The sequence below is a fragment of the Octopus sinensis genome, linkage group LG8, assembly GCF_006345805.1.
Source record: "Octopus sinensis linkage group LG8, ASM634580v1, whole genome shotgun sequence".
Taxonomy (NCBI): Eukaryota; Metazoa; Mollusca; class Cephalopoda; order Octopoda; family Octopodidae; genus Octopus; species Octopus sinensis.
Genome location: NC_043004.1, coordinates 38407408 through 38426758, shown reverse-complemented (window position 1 = coordinate 38426758; position 19351 = coordinate 38407408). Strand labels below are relative to the sequence as shown.

At 40.9% G+C, this 19351-nt stretch overlaps 1 protein-coding gene across 1 annotated transcript in view; it reads right to left on the bottom strand.

Annotated features, from left to right (window-relative positions):
- Positions 1–1606: 1606 nt before the first annotated feature.
- Positions 1607–19351, bottom strand: part of LOC115214800 (galaxin-like) — an 18632-nt gene continuing 887 nt past the window's right edge. The window contains exon 2 of the mRNA XM_029783830.2: positions 1607–2148. Within this exon, the coding sequence (XP_029639690.2) occupies positions 1622–2148 (527 nt within the window). The 3' untranslated portion in view covers positions 1607–1621. The remainder of the gene's footprint in view (positions 2149–19351) is intronic.

Below are 19351 nucleotides of genomic sequence, written 5' to 3'. Positions count from 1 at the left end.
GTAGTGACGACCATGACTTTGAGACTCAGTCTCAACGTATGGCATCACCACTTCATCCTACGTGGATACCCCCTCACCACTATCCACACCGCCCTTGCCAGAGCACGTTCCGTGGACCGTGTATCTGCTCTCTCTCCCCGAACCCGCCCTGTAGTCTCCCGCCTCCATTTTCCCCTCACTTACCACCCCACGACCCTACCTCTCCAACACACCATTCTTCGAGCTTTCCGTCATCTCCAGTCCGACCCGTCCACTTCACACCTCTTCCCTAACCGACCCCTCCCCTCTTTCAAACGAGCCCATAACCTTCGAGACCTTTTGGTCCATAGCTCCTTCCCTGACCCTACCTCCCAACCTGGCTCATTCCCCTGCTCCCGCCCACGTTGCCGCACTTGCCCTTACCTCTCCAACACCACCCTCCTCACTGGCACCCATCATCGACCCTTTCGCATCATCAACTCCTTCACCTGCACCTCCAGCAATATTATCTATTGCGTCTCTTGCTCTCTCTGCCATTCCCTGTACATCGGACAAACGGGACGCCGCTTGGCTGACCGGTTCGCGGAACACCTTCGTGACATCCACCTTGCGAACGACACACCGGTTTCATGCCATTTCCGCTCCACCGGTCACTCCTTGCAACACCTGTCTGTGTTCGGTTTGTCCTTACACAGAGGCCATCCGGATTCCCGTTTGCGCCGTGAACAGTAATTAATCTTCTCTCTTCGCTCTTATACGCCATTTGGTCTCAACTCTCCCCCTCCTCATCTAACCCCCTCTCCCCCCTCCTCTTCTCCCCTTTCCTTCTCCCCTGTCTTTCTCCCCCTCCCCCCTCACCCCCTCCCCCTCTTCTCCTCTCTCTACACTATACCATACGACTTTACACATCACATCATATATACATACACACGTCTAGACCTCTCATACGCACTAATACTTTCTCATACACACACACACACTCTTATGTTTGAGCGAGGTCATTCAACCCTATTATCTCCCCTAATTTCGCTCTTGCGTCTCATGTTTGATCTTTGACTTCTGGCCGAAATCAGATCGCCATGTTGATTCGCTAGCTTCTGCACGCATATTTTTTTTTCTCCCTTCTTTCTGTGTTTTTTCTCTGTGTATCTTCTGTTGAGAGCGTAGGCTCGAAACGTTAAAGATTTGTTTTATTTATATTTCCTGAGCGCCATACTAATACAATTGTTTGTTTGTATTCCACCTGCCTTCGTCTTTTGTTTATTTCCGTAAACCTGCCTTCGTCTTTTGTCTATTTTCATAAAGCTTCCCGTTATATATATATATATAATATATATATATATAGAGAGAGAGAGAGAGAGAGAGAGAGAGAGAGAGGAGAGAGAGAGAGAGAGAGAGAGAGAGAGAGAGAGATAGATAGATAGATAGATAGATAGATAGATAGATAGATAGATAGATAGATAGATAGATAGATAGATAGATAGATAGATAGATATAGATATGTACATACATACAAGAGAGAATGAGACAAAGTCAGACCGACAGAGCGAAGAGAGAAGTGCATGAATACAAATTCTATATAAAATAAACAGAACAACGGATTTATTCTTACATGCTTCAGAAATTTATTTTTTCATATCAATTACCAAACATGATGATGAGTAACCAACGGCCACCATGGCGCATAATTCCCTCGTTGTTGTATTTGATTGAAGGCACAGTAGTTAGTACTTCGACGGAAAATTGCATTTCCACAACAAGCAAATGTGTTTGGTGTGAGATTATTTCCTGTTTTAAAGGTATCTGCAATTGTTTTAGGAGCACCATTACAGCAAAGTTCCTTGGTCTTATCCATTCCAGTTGCCCCGCAACAAACTTGATATATTGAAGTTCTGGTAGCTGCTGTTCCACCACAACATATCTTTGCCAGTCTAGCAATAGCTGTACCGGCACAACATTCTTGAAGGGATAAATCTATAGCTGTCGCACCGCAACAACCAGTTGCTGTGGCTGATTTGGCAACGAGTGCACCGCCGCAACATAATTTTTCGTCTCTGTCAAATGCTACATTTCCACAACAAGCAGGATCTTTGAAACCAGTTATAGATGTTACTTGTGCACCGCAGCAAATGCTATTGTAAACGTTGAACGGTTGGCCATTGCAATAATCTAAAAATATAGAAATATAAAAAACTCATTTCACTCAAATATTGAATACAAATGTATGAATACAATGTATGAGTATAAAACAAAATTATTACAACTATGGACACAACGCTTAAAATGGAATCCAGAAGGATGAAAGAGAATGTCGACCTTGAGAGAGTATGAAACCAGACTGCAAAAAGTGAAGAAACGCCATTGAACATTTTGTCTGGCTTCGTAATGATTCTACTAGAATGCTACTTTTGTGAATACGAACAATTCTGTCATTCATTATATTTATGCTTGTATACTTATACACACTCACTCTCACGCACACACATACGAAAGAAGAAAGAAGAAAGCGAAGTGACACTGGAGGAATTGAGTAAATTCAAGGGAATGATTAAAAGGGAGGGGAACGAAGTTTGATGTATGTGTCCCCACTACACTCATACAAAAAGGTTTTACAAAAAAAAATGAGAAAACAATAATTTGCAGAACATAATCTGTTGCAGCCAGGAAGATTGAAGTCATATCGACGGCTCAAATAGAAAAGGCACTTAAACCAGTCTGGCAGGGGATTTCCTACTTGGACAGAGGAAGAAAATACGGACAGTGAAGGTGCTGTTTTGGAAGGTAGCTACTGTCAAGCTGCACTCAGCAACACCAATGAAAACCGAAGAAGTGGTACTTCTACACGTATACCTTGGGAGGCTTGTTTACAGGATAAGGGTAGAAGATATACCCCCAGAAGTGGATGTGGCGTGGCTGGTAGCTGCCATACTGCTGGGCATGGAGGCGAAGATATTGGTCTTCCAAGCAACCAGAACATCCCACAGGAACTGGCAAGAGCAAAGCCTGGACATAGTAGTACAGGTTGCCTCGGAAGATATCGAAAGTATGGTAGAGACTATTACGGTCGGAAATGCAACGCTGAAAGTCAGAGTGGAAGGGAGGATTCCGTGATGCTATATATGTGGCTTGAAAGGCTGCATTAGATTGAAGTGTCCTTCACCACCTGTGAAGGCTAAGGTAAGGCAAGATTGTGAGAAAGTGGTTGGTGCTCCAATGCCCGTGTTGGCTGAGGAAAAGTACGAGAAGGAGAATGAAACGACACTACAGACAAAGCCAAGTACTAGCGTCGAGGAAGAGGAGGTGGACAATGAATGGGAAACAGTTGAGAGAAAGAGAAGAGGAAAAAGGCACATGTTGTAAATGAAGACCTCCATTCCACATCCACTCGACTCCCACCTATACCCACTTTACCCCAACCACTCCCTAAAGACACCAGCCCGCTCCATGTCATACCTGACATGAAGACAAACACAAGCAAACCGGAGCCCCAAGTTTCCTCTCAGAGGCCCTTGAAAAACATGTTATATTGTACAGTGGCGAAAATGAAGAACTGTATGACTAAATAGACTTGTGGGGCGGTACTATAAAAGTGTATGTATCAGGAGTGAAGAGGTGCCCGAGTACATTCGTTGTATAGTGGCAGACCCAGAATATATGTCGGAACTGAATGAATATGAAGAAACCATAACTATCAATGATAGGGCAAGAACCTGGACACCATTTCAATGCTTAAACAAGTATGTTTTCATGATATTTAAAATGAAACATAATGTAAACATTCTTCGGAAATTTGCTGTCGCTATAAAAAGCATTGTAATCTAGTTTTTAAAAAAAGTTGTATTAACTGGTTCAATGAAGTCGCTCCGAGGTGGGGCAAAACGGCTTCATTTCATTTTTCATTATATTTAATTCATCCTTTCCATTCTTTTTTTTTTGGTCCCCACCTTGTGCTGCCCCTTTATGTGCGGCTTTCATGGCCAATTTCATAAAATATAGAAACTTGCTTCCGGTTTGAAGATTTCGGTCGTTTTTTTTTTGCACTCTCGTATTTATTGTTGCAACTCTGTTATTTATTGTAAACTATTGTCGAAAATTATTGTTGAAAATTGTTATTTTGAACTGTTGCCTGTTTCCAGGCTGTGTTGGACTAATTTATTTCCTGGCATTCTCGGGAATAGTGAAATTTCTGTAACCATTTGACAATAGTTTCTTCGATTGGATTTTTACTAACGTAGTGCATTTTTATAATTTAGCCTTTGTAGGCATTGCTGAACTACTCCCCACCCCCAAACGGGTGTGGGATTTGAACTGTTGTTCCTCTTGAGAGGAAATAATTTTTGAACAGAAAAAAGGAACGGAAGCTATGATTTTTCTTTTGGAAAAAAAGGGTTTTACAGCCGTCTTTGGCTTCATTGAGCTGCACCCCATCTCCTGACAGGGATAAGATTTTAACTTATTCATTGCCAAAGAAAAATCTTGGAACTGTGTTTGTTTATCGTGCGATGCTGTGCTCGAGCGAAATGTCGGTGGAGATAATAAGAGAAAAATGCTCTCTCGAAGACTGTGATAACTTGGAGGATAACCATCCTGCAAAGTCACCAAAGGCTTTGCGGCAGTCACCGCCGTACGAATGGGAAGTCTGGAGATCCCAGTGGGGGGAACTCCACGAAATGTTTAAAAGAATGACGGAGGAGGAGGGTAAGGTTAAAATATCACCTCCCACCAACACAACAGAAAATATTTTAAAAAACAATCATTTTCAAAACGTTCTGCCCAGAAGAAAAAAAATGAAACATACGGAACAAAATGAAACAGAAAAATGCCTGGCACCCATATGGAAAGATATTACTTATATAACAAGTCGACGGGAAAATGGCACAGTAGAATCCAGATTCAGAACAAGAGATAGCCCTCCAGCACTCTCTCAGCTCGTTGAAGACGAAAGAATTGGTGCTTCTGCCAACCTATATGGGGCGACGCACGTCCCATGTCAGGGTTACAGAGGTACCGCCGAGAGTTGATGCCGCGTAGGTGATGGCTGACCTGTTATTTAACAGGGAAGATAAAATTAATATCCTACAAGTAACACGCTCTACCCCCAAAATTGGCTCGAGCAGAGTATCGCATCCAACTTTCAAGCTGCACCAGAAGATCTAGAAAGGATTGCTGACAGAGTACTCGTAGGCGAGGACGTGTCCCTCAAAATTCATGTGAAAGACAAAAAGCCCAGTGATCGAAAAGGGCCATAGAAGGGCTGATTGCGACGCAGGAAAATGAGGAAGATAATGTAAAGGCCCAAACTTCTGTGAATAAACATACACCTGACCCATCACAAACCCCCAAAACTGCTCCCAAACCCACACACACCAGCCCCTACACTAGCAAAGACAATCACTCCCCCAACTGTCGTGCCCACACAAGTTCCCAAACAAGTATTCCGAAAGCCCCAACCTATGCACACACCAATCCCGACAACAACAAATCGACCCACCCCGCTCAACGTCGACGGCACCTGACAATAAAAGTGCAACTACGCCAGATTCTACCATAGAGGCGGTGGAGGTGGAGTACACTGTTGTTAGAGGCCCGACAAAAAGAACGTTGATACGATTCCCGTCCACATACCCGCCAAAACGGAAAATACAATTTAAACATTAAGAAAAAACGCCCAACCGTCCAGAAAAACCAGGCGATTGACCAATTTTGGTCGAGTTCTTCCCAAAGGACAAATACACAAATGAAGTGATAGCCCCACACCACGCTACAATATTATATCCAAGGCAAAAGGACTATCCTAGACAATGTGCCTGGATAGGCGAAATATTATTTAAACAGCTGAAGGAGGGGCATCCAAAAGCTATCTCTAGGTCAAAAGACGTTCCAAAATACCTCAGGAAAGAGAAAAGTGGACCCCTTCACGAGATGTATGGTTGTCCCCCACATCGCCAATGAAATGTAAGTAGAACATTTAATTTTCCTTAAAATGTCAACTCTTAGCCTTGGTTGTATAAATGTGCGTGGTCTGAGCTCGAAGTGGAAGCAAGCATGCTTCCTCGACGACCTCAGATCACATGATTTACATTTGATGGTTGCTACAGAGTCCAAGCTGGATAGGCTACTAACCTTCTCGGCTATCTTGAATGGCTATGAGAAAACATGTCTCCTGGCCTGACCTGAGGTCGAGAGGTGTAGTAGTCCTGGTCCGAAAAGGCTTGGCTCTTCAGGCAAGTACAGTCTTTGTGGACCCTGAAGGTGGGCTAGTCCTCCTTGACGTGACATACAGCAACAAGACCTTCAGGTTGATCGGTATTTACGTGCCTTGTACAAGAAGGCAGCAAACTGATTTCTATCGGCGCCTAGAAAACTTCCTCGTGATGTCTATGACATTAGTTGCGTTAGGAGACTACAATGCTATCCTGGGTGCACGTCTGGTCAGCTCTGCTTCGACTGGTAGGAATGTTTACTTACGCCTCATCGATCTGCTTAAGCGTTTTCAGCTGGCAGATCGTTATTGACTTATGCACCCGAGCGTCCCAGTGTGGACTTAGATGAATGGCGACGGGAAGCTCAAGTCTTACTTAGACAGGATAGTTGTAAGGATTAGAGATAAGTCTAGCTTTATCTGCCCGCAGGTTGTTCAAGTCGCCTACACTTACCATTAAATGGTTTAGTGTAGGTTGAACATAGATAATGCCTATAGACAGGGATTCAGCTACTCGAAGCTGTCTCTTTTGGCTTGTGAGGCATACCGTAACCGGATTAAATAGTTAGTGAAAATGACATTAACCGGCACCGTGACGAATAACCGGTGGTAGTTTTGTCTGTTAGATTTAAGCGTCTGCTAAATTTAGATAAGGCTAGGATTGAAGGGAACCTACTTTTGGCTTTAGAAAAGACGTTGAGATTGGGGACTGCATCCCAAATTTTGTCGGCGAGAACGGCCTTCGACCCCACCTAATAGCCAAACATGAGGGATACAGGGTTCGGGCTAAAGTACGTGCATTGGGCCGCAATGGAATTAATGTTGCCGGGTGAGCCCGAATGGTAGAGACCAAGCGTAGCAACGATGCCATAATCAGGTCTTTGATTGACGAAAATGGATGTTTGGCCAAAGCAAAGGATGAGATGTGTGAAGCATTTTACAAGCACTTCACCAAGTTGTTCGGGACGAACGGAACGCTAGACCATGGTGAAACCCTACGGGACTTCCTACCAGAGTGCTCTAGGGAGTCGATCGCAGTTGTAGAAGTGACCAAGGCTCTATCCGAGTGCCCTGGAGACAAGTCACCGGGTCTTGATCTAACCTATGAGTTTTACAAAAGTATGCCAGACTTGTTCGGGCACCTGCTGACCAGCGTCTACACCAACTGGTAGCAGAATGGGAGAATTCCCAGATCTGCAACCCGGCGGTGGTGATGTTGATCAGAAAGGACCCGAGCAATGGGGATATCATAAGTAATTTTCGGCTCGATATCCATTAATAAATTCCATTAGCATGTAAAAACATGTCTGTGGGTTCAATTTTGCTTTGCATAAAATATATACGCTTCTTTAGTAGTCATTAAAGAAGATTAATATCACAAAATATACTCAAAGCCTTTCTTGCCGTCACGACCCCGAATTCAGTTTTAATCTTATTTTTCAGACACTGGATATCATGTATTGTAATCATTCCTTGAAAATTTGTTGGATATTGAAATGAACAAAAACCATTCTGTAACTTATTGGACAATTGGAAGTCAGCAATGACATTATTTGTATGTTATAATTTAAGGCAAAGTGTGCTCGGTTGTGCTAAATTTCAAGTAAAAATAAAAACATATCTGTTAGCTCTATGGTACATATTCTGGGAAAGATGCTTGGTTAGCCTATGGACGAAATGCTTTATTATCAAACTATGAATCTGCTAAGTTTTAAACTTTGGGGGTATAATTGTCTTCGGAATATACATATATTTAATAAGGTTCTTTTAGCGAAAATTTGTAATAGCTTAAAGATTTATCATAAATATACCATAGTCATGTATTTAAAATGAACAGTCATGTATAAACTTTATCCCACTTTCTCAATATTCTGTACGAAAATTTGTCCAATACCAAGTTGATTAGCGTTCGATTCTGACGGTTTTGAAAAATAGACGTGCTGATAAGCAGAGAGTCCCAGAGAGGAAATAATATGGCGTAATGATGAATAGTTTATAAAGATGGTATGGATAAAAAGAAGAGAGGGTTTTACTGAGTCTTGAATGCTTGAGTGGAGGTGACCCGAAACCAGTAAACTTCAGGAAGCAAGGAAATGATAGTAGAAGTGGAAACGGACAAAATAGGAGACAGTGACTCTGAGAATCAGAAATTATAGTATGCGAAACCTTCCACAAATGCCAGAAAATTGACCTAAATCGCTTTTTAAACAGAAAACGTTGAACATTAAAATTGAACTAACAATAACTGCAACAATTAAACAGCAAAGTATTCTACGGGCACAAATTATAGATACACGTATTTTTAGATACATATATTGCCTCCTATAGTTATAGAAATTTGTAGAGGTGAGAAACACATTAGGTCTTTAGGTTATTGATCATTCGTGTAGATTAACATCCACTAGATTTAAATTTGCTTTTCAACTATGTAAAGGCAATGAAATTTCAGGTGTTGTTTATCTCCTTGTAATGCAAGATGGTGGGGCATTTCAGTAGTGGCTGTTCGTCATTTTCTTATATTTAAGTCTACAGTCTCCAATAAATTATATTTAATAAAAGCGAAATCATTTGAAAGAGTTTACTGATATTTTTGTAGGTAGAATGACTAAAAAGAAAATGGCTCTCGCTTTGCTTAGTAATGTATAAATTTTGTTTAAAGTGATGATAAAATCTCCACTATAAATACGAGAAATTAATGTTAATACAATAATTTAGGCACAATATGGTAGAAGCTTAATTTATATAAAGTGATATGCAATGAAACATTTTGAAGGTAAGATAAAGCGCATGATTGAAGTCTGATCAGAGAAAAAGCGAATCTCCATAACGCCGTATCCCGGAAATGCCAGTTAAGTTCCGAGAAATCGCAGTCGACCACGCTGTTGACGAAAAAGAGGATCATAAATATATTCTCAGAGAGACTACCCGAATGCATCCATGCAATTAAGCACACTTTCACACAGTATGATAAAAACAAAAACCTAACCGATGCAGACTAAACACTAAAAACACATACTCCGATCTATTGAATTCACCGCCCCAACTCCACTGAGAGACAACTTCATTTACAACAAACCTGAAACCTATACGTCGGAAGAACCGAATGAGAATAATAGAACGTACTCTATCATTCAACATACTAAGATATAAATGTATATAACAATAACCTTGCCCAGTAATTATTCTATCAAGTGCTTATGCCGAAACGCTAATTTAGAAGGGAAGTAAACACACCAACATCAGTTGTGAAGCGATGACGGTGGGGGGCAAACACAGACACAGACACACACACACATATGTCCAATGAGCTTCTTTCAGTTTTCGTCAACCAATTCCACTCAAAAGGCTTTGGTTGGCTGCAGCTATAGGAAAAGTCATCTGCCCAATGTGCCACGCAGTGGAACCGAACCTGGAACCATGTGGTTCGGACGCAAGCTTCTTCCCACACAGCCATACTGTCATGTGACTGATGACAGTCTCGTCTCTTGTTGAGCAAACCGAAACCCGATTTCCTCCTCTCAAATCTGTATATTACGTATACACGCGCGCGCACGCACACACACTCACGCAAACATATATATATATATATATATATATATATATATATATGTGTGTGTGTGTGTGTGTGTGTGTGTGTGTGTGTGTGTATAGACGCATAAAAACAGACATGTTTATTTTATTTTATCTAGTTTCAGCTCACGAGCTGTGGCCATGCTGGGGCACCGCCATTTTGCTGGGGCACCGCCATCAATATACACATGTGTGTATATTGATTTTATACGCATGTAGTATATACAGGAATAATTGAGCATTAAAGTACTTTATAGTAGATGATTAATTTTCTTTTACACGTAAAATGTTGACAGTGATTACTAGATTTCGGTTTCATCAAACCACTGACCCTCCGTCACATAAGGTCTAGAAAGCGGAACCTTCGAATGTACTCCCAATTTCTTCCTACACACCCACCCACAGATGCACACAAACACACACACATGTCTGTATGATTGCATGTATGTATGTATGTATGTATGTATGTATATATGTAATATTTTGGACTACATGGTGTCATCTGTTGTTATATTTCCTCTGGATCTACGTCAGTAATTCCGCAGTGTTTAATCTACAAACTGAGTAAAGAGAAGATGGAATACGTAGGAATCATTATTTTGTACGCCGATCGTTTCGATCCACCCTGCGATAGTCACAAGAACAACACAAAACTACTCATAAACGCAGAAGTAATAACTATACCAGTCACAATGACTTGAACAACAACACTAACCTACCTATAAATGATATCCTCAACGACAACTATAGCAACCCTCTAACACGTGTCTGTCACAACAACTCAAACAACAACACAAACACACCCAGAAATAATAGATATGATAATAGGTTAACAACTAGCACAAGTGAACATAGCACCGGCTGTAAACATGCTAATAAAATGAGTAGCAACCAATGCTAATGTAGAGACATATATATATATAAGAGCCGTAATGTAGTATACATATGTATCGTAAATACTTGGGGATTCCTGTATGTATAGAGCGGATGATCGGTCGATATTTTCAAAAATAGAAATCGAAACCATATCGCCAGCATTCGAAAGGTCCATAAACGGCACGCAACATCACAGGCTGATTTCATCAGGCGACTCATTAAAGTGAAGGTCAAACTTGATCTGCCCTTATCAATAATTAGACACGAGAGTCTCTATAACACGCTATCCCGGAAATGCCAGTTACGTTTCGATGAATCGCTGTCTATATTATTGAGCAAAGATAGGATTATGAATATATTCTCAGAGAGACTACGCAGATGCATGCATGCGATTAAGCACATTTTCACACAGTATGATAGAAAAAAAAACCTAACCGATGCAGACTAAACACTAAAAACACATACTCCGATCTATTGAATTCACCGCCCCAACTTCACTGAGTGACAACTTCATTTACAACAAACCTGAAACCTACACCACGGAAAAACCGAATGAGAATAATACAACGTATACAATGTAAACTGAGACAGCATACACTAGATAGAAATGTATATAACAAAGCACCTGCTTAAACCCCACTATAACCTTAGAATTACTGTGATAACACACTTTTAATACCATTACTGAATAGGGCTCATCACATCTATATAACCCTCCCACACAATTTCTCCTGTCCATATTCTTTCTTTCTTCTTTCTAATACCCTTCGCTCGCTTTAAACTTTATGTAATTTAACTTTCATCTAACAGCCTCTTGCTATCAACATCCCTCTTTCATTTATTTGGTAGAATTTTTTTTGTCTTTTTTCATCCTTTCTTGTCAACACTTGATGTATATATATTCTTTTACTCTTTTCTTTTACTCGATCCAGTCATTTTACTGTAGCTATGCTTGAGAACTACCTTAAAAGGATTTCAGTCGGAGAAATCGACTCTGTAAGCCCAGTACTTATTCTGTTGGTTTCTTTAGCCGAACCACTAAGTTACGTAGATGTAAAGACACCAAGATAGGTTGTTAAACGATACTGAGGGGACGAACAGACACAAAGTAACACACATATAAATATATACATATATACATATACAAGATTATCCAAATCCACTAACAAAGCTTTGATAGGCCCGAAGCTATAGTAGAAGACATCTGCCCAAGGTGACACGCTATGAAACTAAACCCGGAACCATGTGTTTGGGAAGCAAGCTTATTGCCACACTTCCATGCTTGCGCCTATATATATATATATATATATATATATATATATATGTGTGTGTGTGTGTGTGTGTGTGTGTGTGTGTGTGTGTGTGTGTGTGTGTGTGTGTGCGCGCGCGTGTGTGTGTGTGTTTATGTGTGTATAAATATACATATATCGTATCAGGACATATACCCCGTAGGATAATTACGCCCATGGGACAATGCCCCCCACCCAACGACAACTACCCCCCTAGGAGAGTTACACCCTCTACAATATATTAAGAAATTTAAAAATGATCATGTGTTGTCTTCAGGGTTAATTGTTCATGGGGTAAATGTCCTAGATTCATAAATATGCTGGACTGCTGAAATCTACAAGTGTTTTGATTCTTTCTCTGTTTATTTTCTCTTATTCCTTTCGTTTGAAGAGCATAGGCTCGAAACGTAAAGGACATTTTCATTTTCCCGAGCTTCAAACTAATACATGCAACTAATACATATATATATACATGCAACATGTATGTATGTATGTATGTATGTATGTATGTATGTATGTATGTATGTATGTATGTATGTATGTATGTATGTATGTATATATGTATGTATGTATGTATGTATGTACTAAACCCGCAACCCCACCAAGCTTGCTTGGTGAGGAGGGTGTTTATTGGACACCCTGCAGGATGAAAAACAAAACCCGTCAAAGGGCGGAGGAACTCTTGGGAGTCAACGGCCATCCAATAAATGTCTTAAGGCTGTATCATGCGCGGGGACATAGAAATAATCGGACTGAATACCCGATCGCGCAGGTAAACCATTGGGAGTGAAGGACTCCTAGCCTTTGTTAGGGCATCCTTCTAGGAGAAGGTAACTCAGGTAACTGGGATTACTCCGACATAAAACCTGCGGCTCAGTGGTTACCGATGATGTTGACTTGTTCTTCTTTTCGGATTATGGCTGCTGTTGCTTAGTGAGTGGGATTGACTCAGTGCACAGCCTTTCCTCACTTAAAAAAAATCTTCTTGCACAGACATTGCACGATAACAACATTGATTAAGCTTCGCGCAATGGCCATACTCGATAACGAGGGGGCAGCCACCATGTATGTATGTATGTATGCAGTATGTATGTATGCATGTATGTATGTATGCATGTATGTATGTATGCATGTATATAAGTATGCATGTATGAATGTTAATGGCTATTTCTGTTATAATAAGCAGTTCAACTTTAAACAATTTCATTTAAATTGTAGTATTAATCTATACATTTATTTGATAGAATACAAATGTATTACGCTTTCATAAGAATAGCATTGATTGTACCTGAAAGTTCCGGCTTACTTACCAGTCACCGGTCTGCTGAACATTTGTGTTCATCTTGGATTTATCTAGTGTAAGCTGAGTTCCGGTGAATGATAATTAGGTTCTATGGTTGGTTGTGATGGCAAACAGTCGTGGAGAATTTCAGTTGATTAAATCTGGATTGTATTCTTGTTTAGAATTCATTTAGGCCTACAGAACTTTGTAAACATATGTATATCTAGGTGTGTCATCTTCAAGAGAGCTGTGAATTGAAGAATTATGCATCTTTTCTAACATATAAAATTCCCAAGCTCGATTTTGGATCTTTTCGGTTTGAACGGCAGTTTTTAACATAATTTCTAGGTAACTAAAAAATTTTAAACTTCATATACTCGTAGAATGTGTTAATAAAACATCTTTTTCTCTTGGCTTTATTGAGAAAATTCTATAGTTTATAAGATATTTGTTGTTTTTAATCTTCAATTTCTGCAATTTCAACCAATCAATGACCGTCTATTGAGGTGAAAACATTCTGTGCCGTATGAATATGTTCCTCGTTTAAGAAAAAGATTGGATTTATTTACATTTGTGAAGAAAAAAAGATACCCTTCCTCCCACCCCTAACCCTAACCCTAAAAGAGATTGAAATGCAATAGATCGATTCTAGGGTCATAATTATGGGTGACAATTTCAAATGACACCGCTAGAAAAAACTGCCGTTCAAACCGAAAAGATCCTCGTTTTTTTTTGTATATATGTTTTAGAGTCCTTAGATGTCATGGTTCTGTTCATCGAATAGATTTTTATTTAAAATCAATTATAGTACAAAGTCCATTCACAAAAAGGCTTTTATCTTTGATACTTTCGGTTCACTTCATCGACTAGTATGTGGAACACAGGGAAAGAAGTTGTACAAGAATGTCAATCTTTGGCAGAGTTTGTACAACACTTGATTTAATAAAAATCGATTTGGTGCAGACTCATCGCATGTAAGGACCCTCAAACAATTATACAACAGAAATGCATGTTGGGATTTTATATACAGGAAAATTTTAAGAATGGGTATATAATCTTCCTCTACAGAAAGATAGTCTCTCTTTCTCTTTTCCTGCCTTTTGATTGAGATATAAATATTAATATTTTATTTTAAACTAGCAGCATAGGCCGGCATTGCCCGGGTATGTAAGAGCCCCTAGTAGGCAACGACTAATCCCAATCTAGTCCTTTCCCTCTAGGGAACGAAGGCGCATGTGTAGGTTGCAATGTCTTCTCTTCACTCCCAAATAACTATCAAACAGCTATCGATAATTCAACCCAACCAATTTCTACCAGGAAGAAATTACATTCGAGACTTTACCCCCAACACGCCACTTCTGCTAATAGCTGCTGCAGCCGCAAGTTATTCGAATACTTTTTTTGTTTAAACTTTCTTTATAACTACCACCCCAAACATTTTACCTTAAATTTTTGACGTACCCTAAGGGTCCTCGAACGCTACTTGCAAACTCTTGGTTTATTATAAACCGCTTTTGTCGTGTGCACCAAAAAACTTTTTCCATTCGTTTGTTCAGTTTGGTCACTTTTGACTTTTTCCTTGTTGTCACTCACATTGCTGCCCGCTTTTTTGCCGATTTTCTACATTTTTATACATTTTCGTGTTCCGAGAGTTAAAAAGGTCGACTTGCGTCCTCTAAACAGTCTGTGGTTTGTGTTTAATACACAAATCGGTTTGCTATGTGTGCTACATATGATTTAATTAACTGATTTTTTCCAGTAATAAAGTATCCTATTGGAATAAAAAGGGCCATATAGCTCCTTGGAGCAGACATGATGCTCGCTGTGAATTTTTTAAAAAATTCCTGCCAATTTGTGAAAGATATTGTCGAAAATATGTTATCTTGATTTTGAACGCGATTTCCCAAAATGGCATGATTTTATCGATTTTTTTCTGATGGTAAGGTATTGCATGGAAAACTAACGTCAGAAATAAGTTTCTTAGGGTAACATTAAGCTTCACCATGAGTTTGGTGAAAATCGATTGTAAGTTGCGAAAACTACAACAGAAAATGTGTTGCATATAAAAAGCTTAGATTCTCGACCCCATGTCGAATTTATCGATTTTTTTCAGAACTGGGGGAACTTTTCAAAATTTTCTCTGCGTTAGTTTTGAATTATGACATTGGGCTATGTGTGTGTCAAGTTTCATCAGAATCGGTTGAAAGCCGTGGTCAGGGTGAGGGTACAACCTGACAGACACAGAGACACACAGACAGACAAACTGCCGTTTATATATAGAGAGATACAATAGTACTTTTCCCCTTTAACAAAAAAAAAATCAAGTACACAAAATCCGAAAAATATCTCATAAATATTAGGCGAATTTTTATCTGTCAACGGCAATTCGAAAAATATATAAAAGGTCGTGGGAAGGAAAAGAGAGTAAGAAAAATGGACGGACGGTGGTAGCTGTGACGACTCTTTGAAGTATACCACCGCAAATCGGCATTTTCTACTTGATTCTTTTTTCTTAAAGGGGGAAATGACTATTTGCAATCTTTGTCATCGTAACCAATGAGCAGGTAAACAAACTTTTAGTTTTAGCATTAGCTAGATAGATAGATAGATAGATAGATAGATAGATAGATACATACATACATACATACATACATACATACATACATACATACATACATACATACATACATAAGTTTCTTTATTAGCCACACAGGGCCGAACACAGAGGGGGACAAAATACAGTGTAGCGCTTTTCTTTTCAAAAATAAAAAAAAAGAGAAAAATAAAATTCCGACCAAAAAGGCTCGTGTATCACAAAATTTTTTAAAGTGTAAAAAGCAGGATTAAGTTTATCCGTGGAAAGAAAAGCCTACGGAAAAGACCACAGTAACCTCAGGCAGGGAGGGAATAAACACATGAGAGCAAAGTGATCTACCTCTCTTTTCGATTTACAGGGTCATGCTCAAAGTGGTTTTGTCACTCGCACGCACAATCTTTGCTACATTCACCCACCTTTATTGTAACTTTACCGAGACAAAACTTGCCTCTCTATTCTCACATTCCTTTTCAAGTGGTGCAGAGAGGTAAGTTTTTGTTTCTAAACCTTGCGCTCGAGTCCACCACAACCATTCTTTGACCATGAACAGTGCCTTGCCTTCCCGGTTAAGGGAAGGTGGCGGAGCAATTTCCACGATAGATTCGACCGATAGGTGGAGTTGTCCCACACATGACAGCAGCCGTTTGGCATAAGCCCACAGGTCAGAAATGGTTGGACACTGAACGAGTGCGTGCAGAACGGTTTCGTCGCTCTATCCGCATCTCAGGCAAGTCAGTTCGGTGTGTGTCGAACCGTGCCTGTAGAGCTTATCTCGAACGGGTAATACTTCTCGATAGCACTACCACGCCAGGGATCTTTGGTGATTGTCCATAAGTCCCGGCCCAAAAGTTGTCCTGAACAGACGGGTCAGGTGTTCCTCGTCGACGCCCAGATTCTTGCCGATAACGTTGTCGCACCTCCCCTCCAATAATCTTCTATAGAACTCCTTTGTGGAGTTGAAGTCGCACAAGTTTGGTCCCTGACGGCAGAGTTGCTTGAGAGCAAGGCAGCATTTGCGGTGCCATTCGTCTAGCCTCGGTCTCCGTTTGATCCACGACTGCAGTTCGGCCAAAAAGACGAGCTGCAGGAAAGCACGCCGCACAAACAGCGACCACACCTGTTCACCGTCGTCTATGAAGCGCCGGAGATGTCGCAGTCTCAGCTCATGTATGCACATCATCAACCACGGCAGGCCTAGCCCTCCATTTCGCGGGTGTTGACAGCAAATGGATCGCCTAACCATCAGAACGCTTCACTTCCACAAAAAGCGGAAGAGTATGCGTTCCAGTTTGGCGAGGGTAGGGTCGGGACAATGTACAACGGTAAGACGGATGCGATGCATGCGTTTGCCACCTCCGCCCGACCTTTCAGGGATAGCTTCCTCTCGGCTGATTGTTGGGTGAGAGTGACCACCCTGGTCATTATCTCGCCCCAGTTCTTCTCCATTTGGAAGTCACGACCGAACCAGACTCCGAGCAATTTAACCGGTCCATCAGTTCAGCGTCCCACAATGGAGACGCTGTTGGACGGCATGGACTTGCTTCTCCAAGTGCCGAGCCGCAAGTCCACTGACTTTTTCCGACAAATTCTTGCTCCCGTTACCGCTTCGTATTCTTTTAGTGTCTCGCCAACCAGGTCAGTATATCTGTAGCTCGACACTGTGACGGTGACGTCGTCTGCGTATGAAAACACGCTCCTCTCACATCCCAGCTCTCACGGGTTGCCACTCAGCGACGCCAGCTTCTGCAGTAGTGGCTCAAGAGTCAATACGTACAGAAGCGACGAGATGGGCATCCCTGACCTGAACTGCATCATGAACGTGTGATGTTAAATAGTTTCGACAGATGACCATTTACGCGAACTACTAAGCGGGTACCGCTGTATAAGGCAGCGATCCAACCGCGGAAGACGGGACCGAAACCAGCCGATCTAGGGATAACCTTCAAGTAATGATGGTCTACCCCATCGAAAGCGTTTGATTGATCCAAATTGATCAGCGCTCCATCCATGCCAGGTTCCTTAACTAGTCTGTCTATGATGTAGTGCATCAGATGGAGGTTGTCATGGATACTCCTACTCGGTAGGGTGCACGCTTGCGCCTTATCGGCCAGCTTCTCGATGAAAAGCACCAGCCTCTCGGCTAACACCTTGGCCAAAATCTTCAAGTTTACGTTGAGCAGAGTAATGGGCCTGAAGTTATCTATGACGTTCCCCTTGTTTGGATCTTCCTTTAGCAGTGCCACCACTCCTCGCTTTACAGAGTCGGGGATACTCCCACTTTGCTGCCAGTTGCTGTAGGTAGCTGCCAAGACGTCTCCAAACAAGTCTGGCATATGAAAATATAGTTCGTAGGGCATCCTGTACGTCCGCGGCTGTAATGGATATTTCACAACACTCCACCTCTCTTGCCGAGAGTGGTGGCAGACTATGGAGGTAGGCGCTAAAGTCCACTTTGCATTCCCGAACAGTTGGGCAAAGTGTTGTTGAAAGGCTTCACACATCCTTTCAGGCTAGAGTAATTCGATCCTCTGTTCATCTGTCAGGGACCTAATGGTGGCTTTCTTGCCTCGTTGCACCTCCGCATTCGGGCCTCTCGGTCGGCTCCAACTCCTTCGTTCCTCAGAGCACGCATCCTAGCTCTGTCAACGCAGATAGATAGATAGATAGATAGATAGATAGATAGATAGATAGATAGATAGATAGATAGATAGATAGATAGATAGATAGATAGATAGATAGATAGATAGATAGATAGATAGATAGATATGATATGATATGATACAAAATATTCTACTTTCTTAATTTATTAGACTAATATACATTTATATTGAGTGAGCTAACATAACTTTTGAAGCAAATAGCTGACACTAAACAGTTAATCCGCATTATCACCCAACTGTACTCACTAACTTTCAGTGTACTCTACATTCTCAACGCAAACAACAGTAACTATAAATTTAACGCATGCATAAGATACAAACACGCGAATTCTGAGTGTTCGTTCACATTTGCATAAGAAATACACGAACCCATAATATTACAATAGAAAATTTTCCAGACATTCAAATGCAACATCCATACAATTTAACATTAGCGTGCATATATAATTGAAGGAGTAATGATGAAGGAGAACAGGAAACGTTAAATAAAACTTAACTGTATGTGCCGGTGCTTCCTAGAGTGCAATTTCGCCTAGCGTGGAGAAATGTATATAAGCATACACAAAAACGTATACACATACATACATACATACATACATACATACATACATACATACATACATACATACATACATACATACATACTTACATACATACATACATACATACATAAATGCATGCAGGCATGCATACATATATACATACATATATCCTTAAATCCTTTAAAATGTTTCCGCCCGAAGGCCACGGCCATGCTGGGGCACCACCGTTGAATGAGCTACACTAATATGTGAATCCACCTCTGATACGTGGCACTTGGTCAACAAGGGAGTTCGATGCTGCTGCTCGCATCTGTGTCTCCTGTCGTGAGGTAGGTTCATCACACACAAACATACA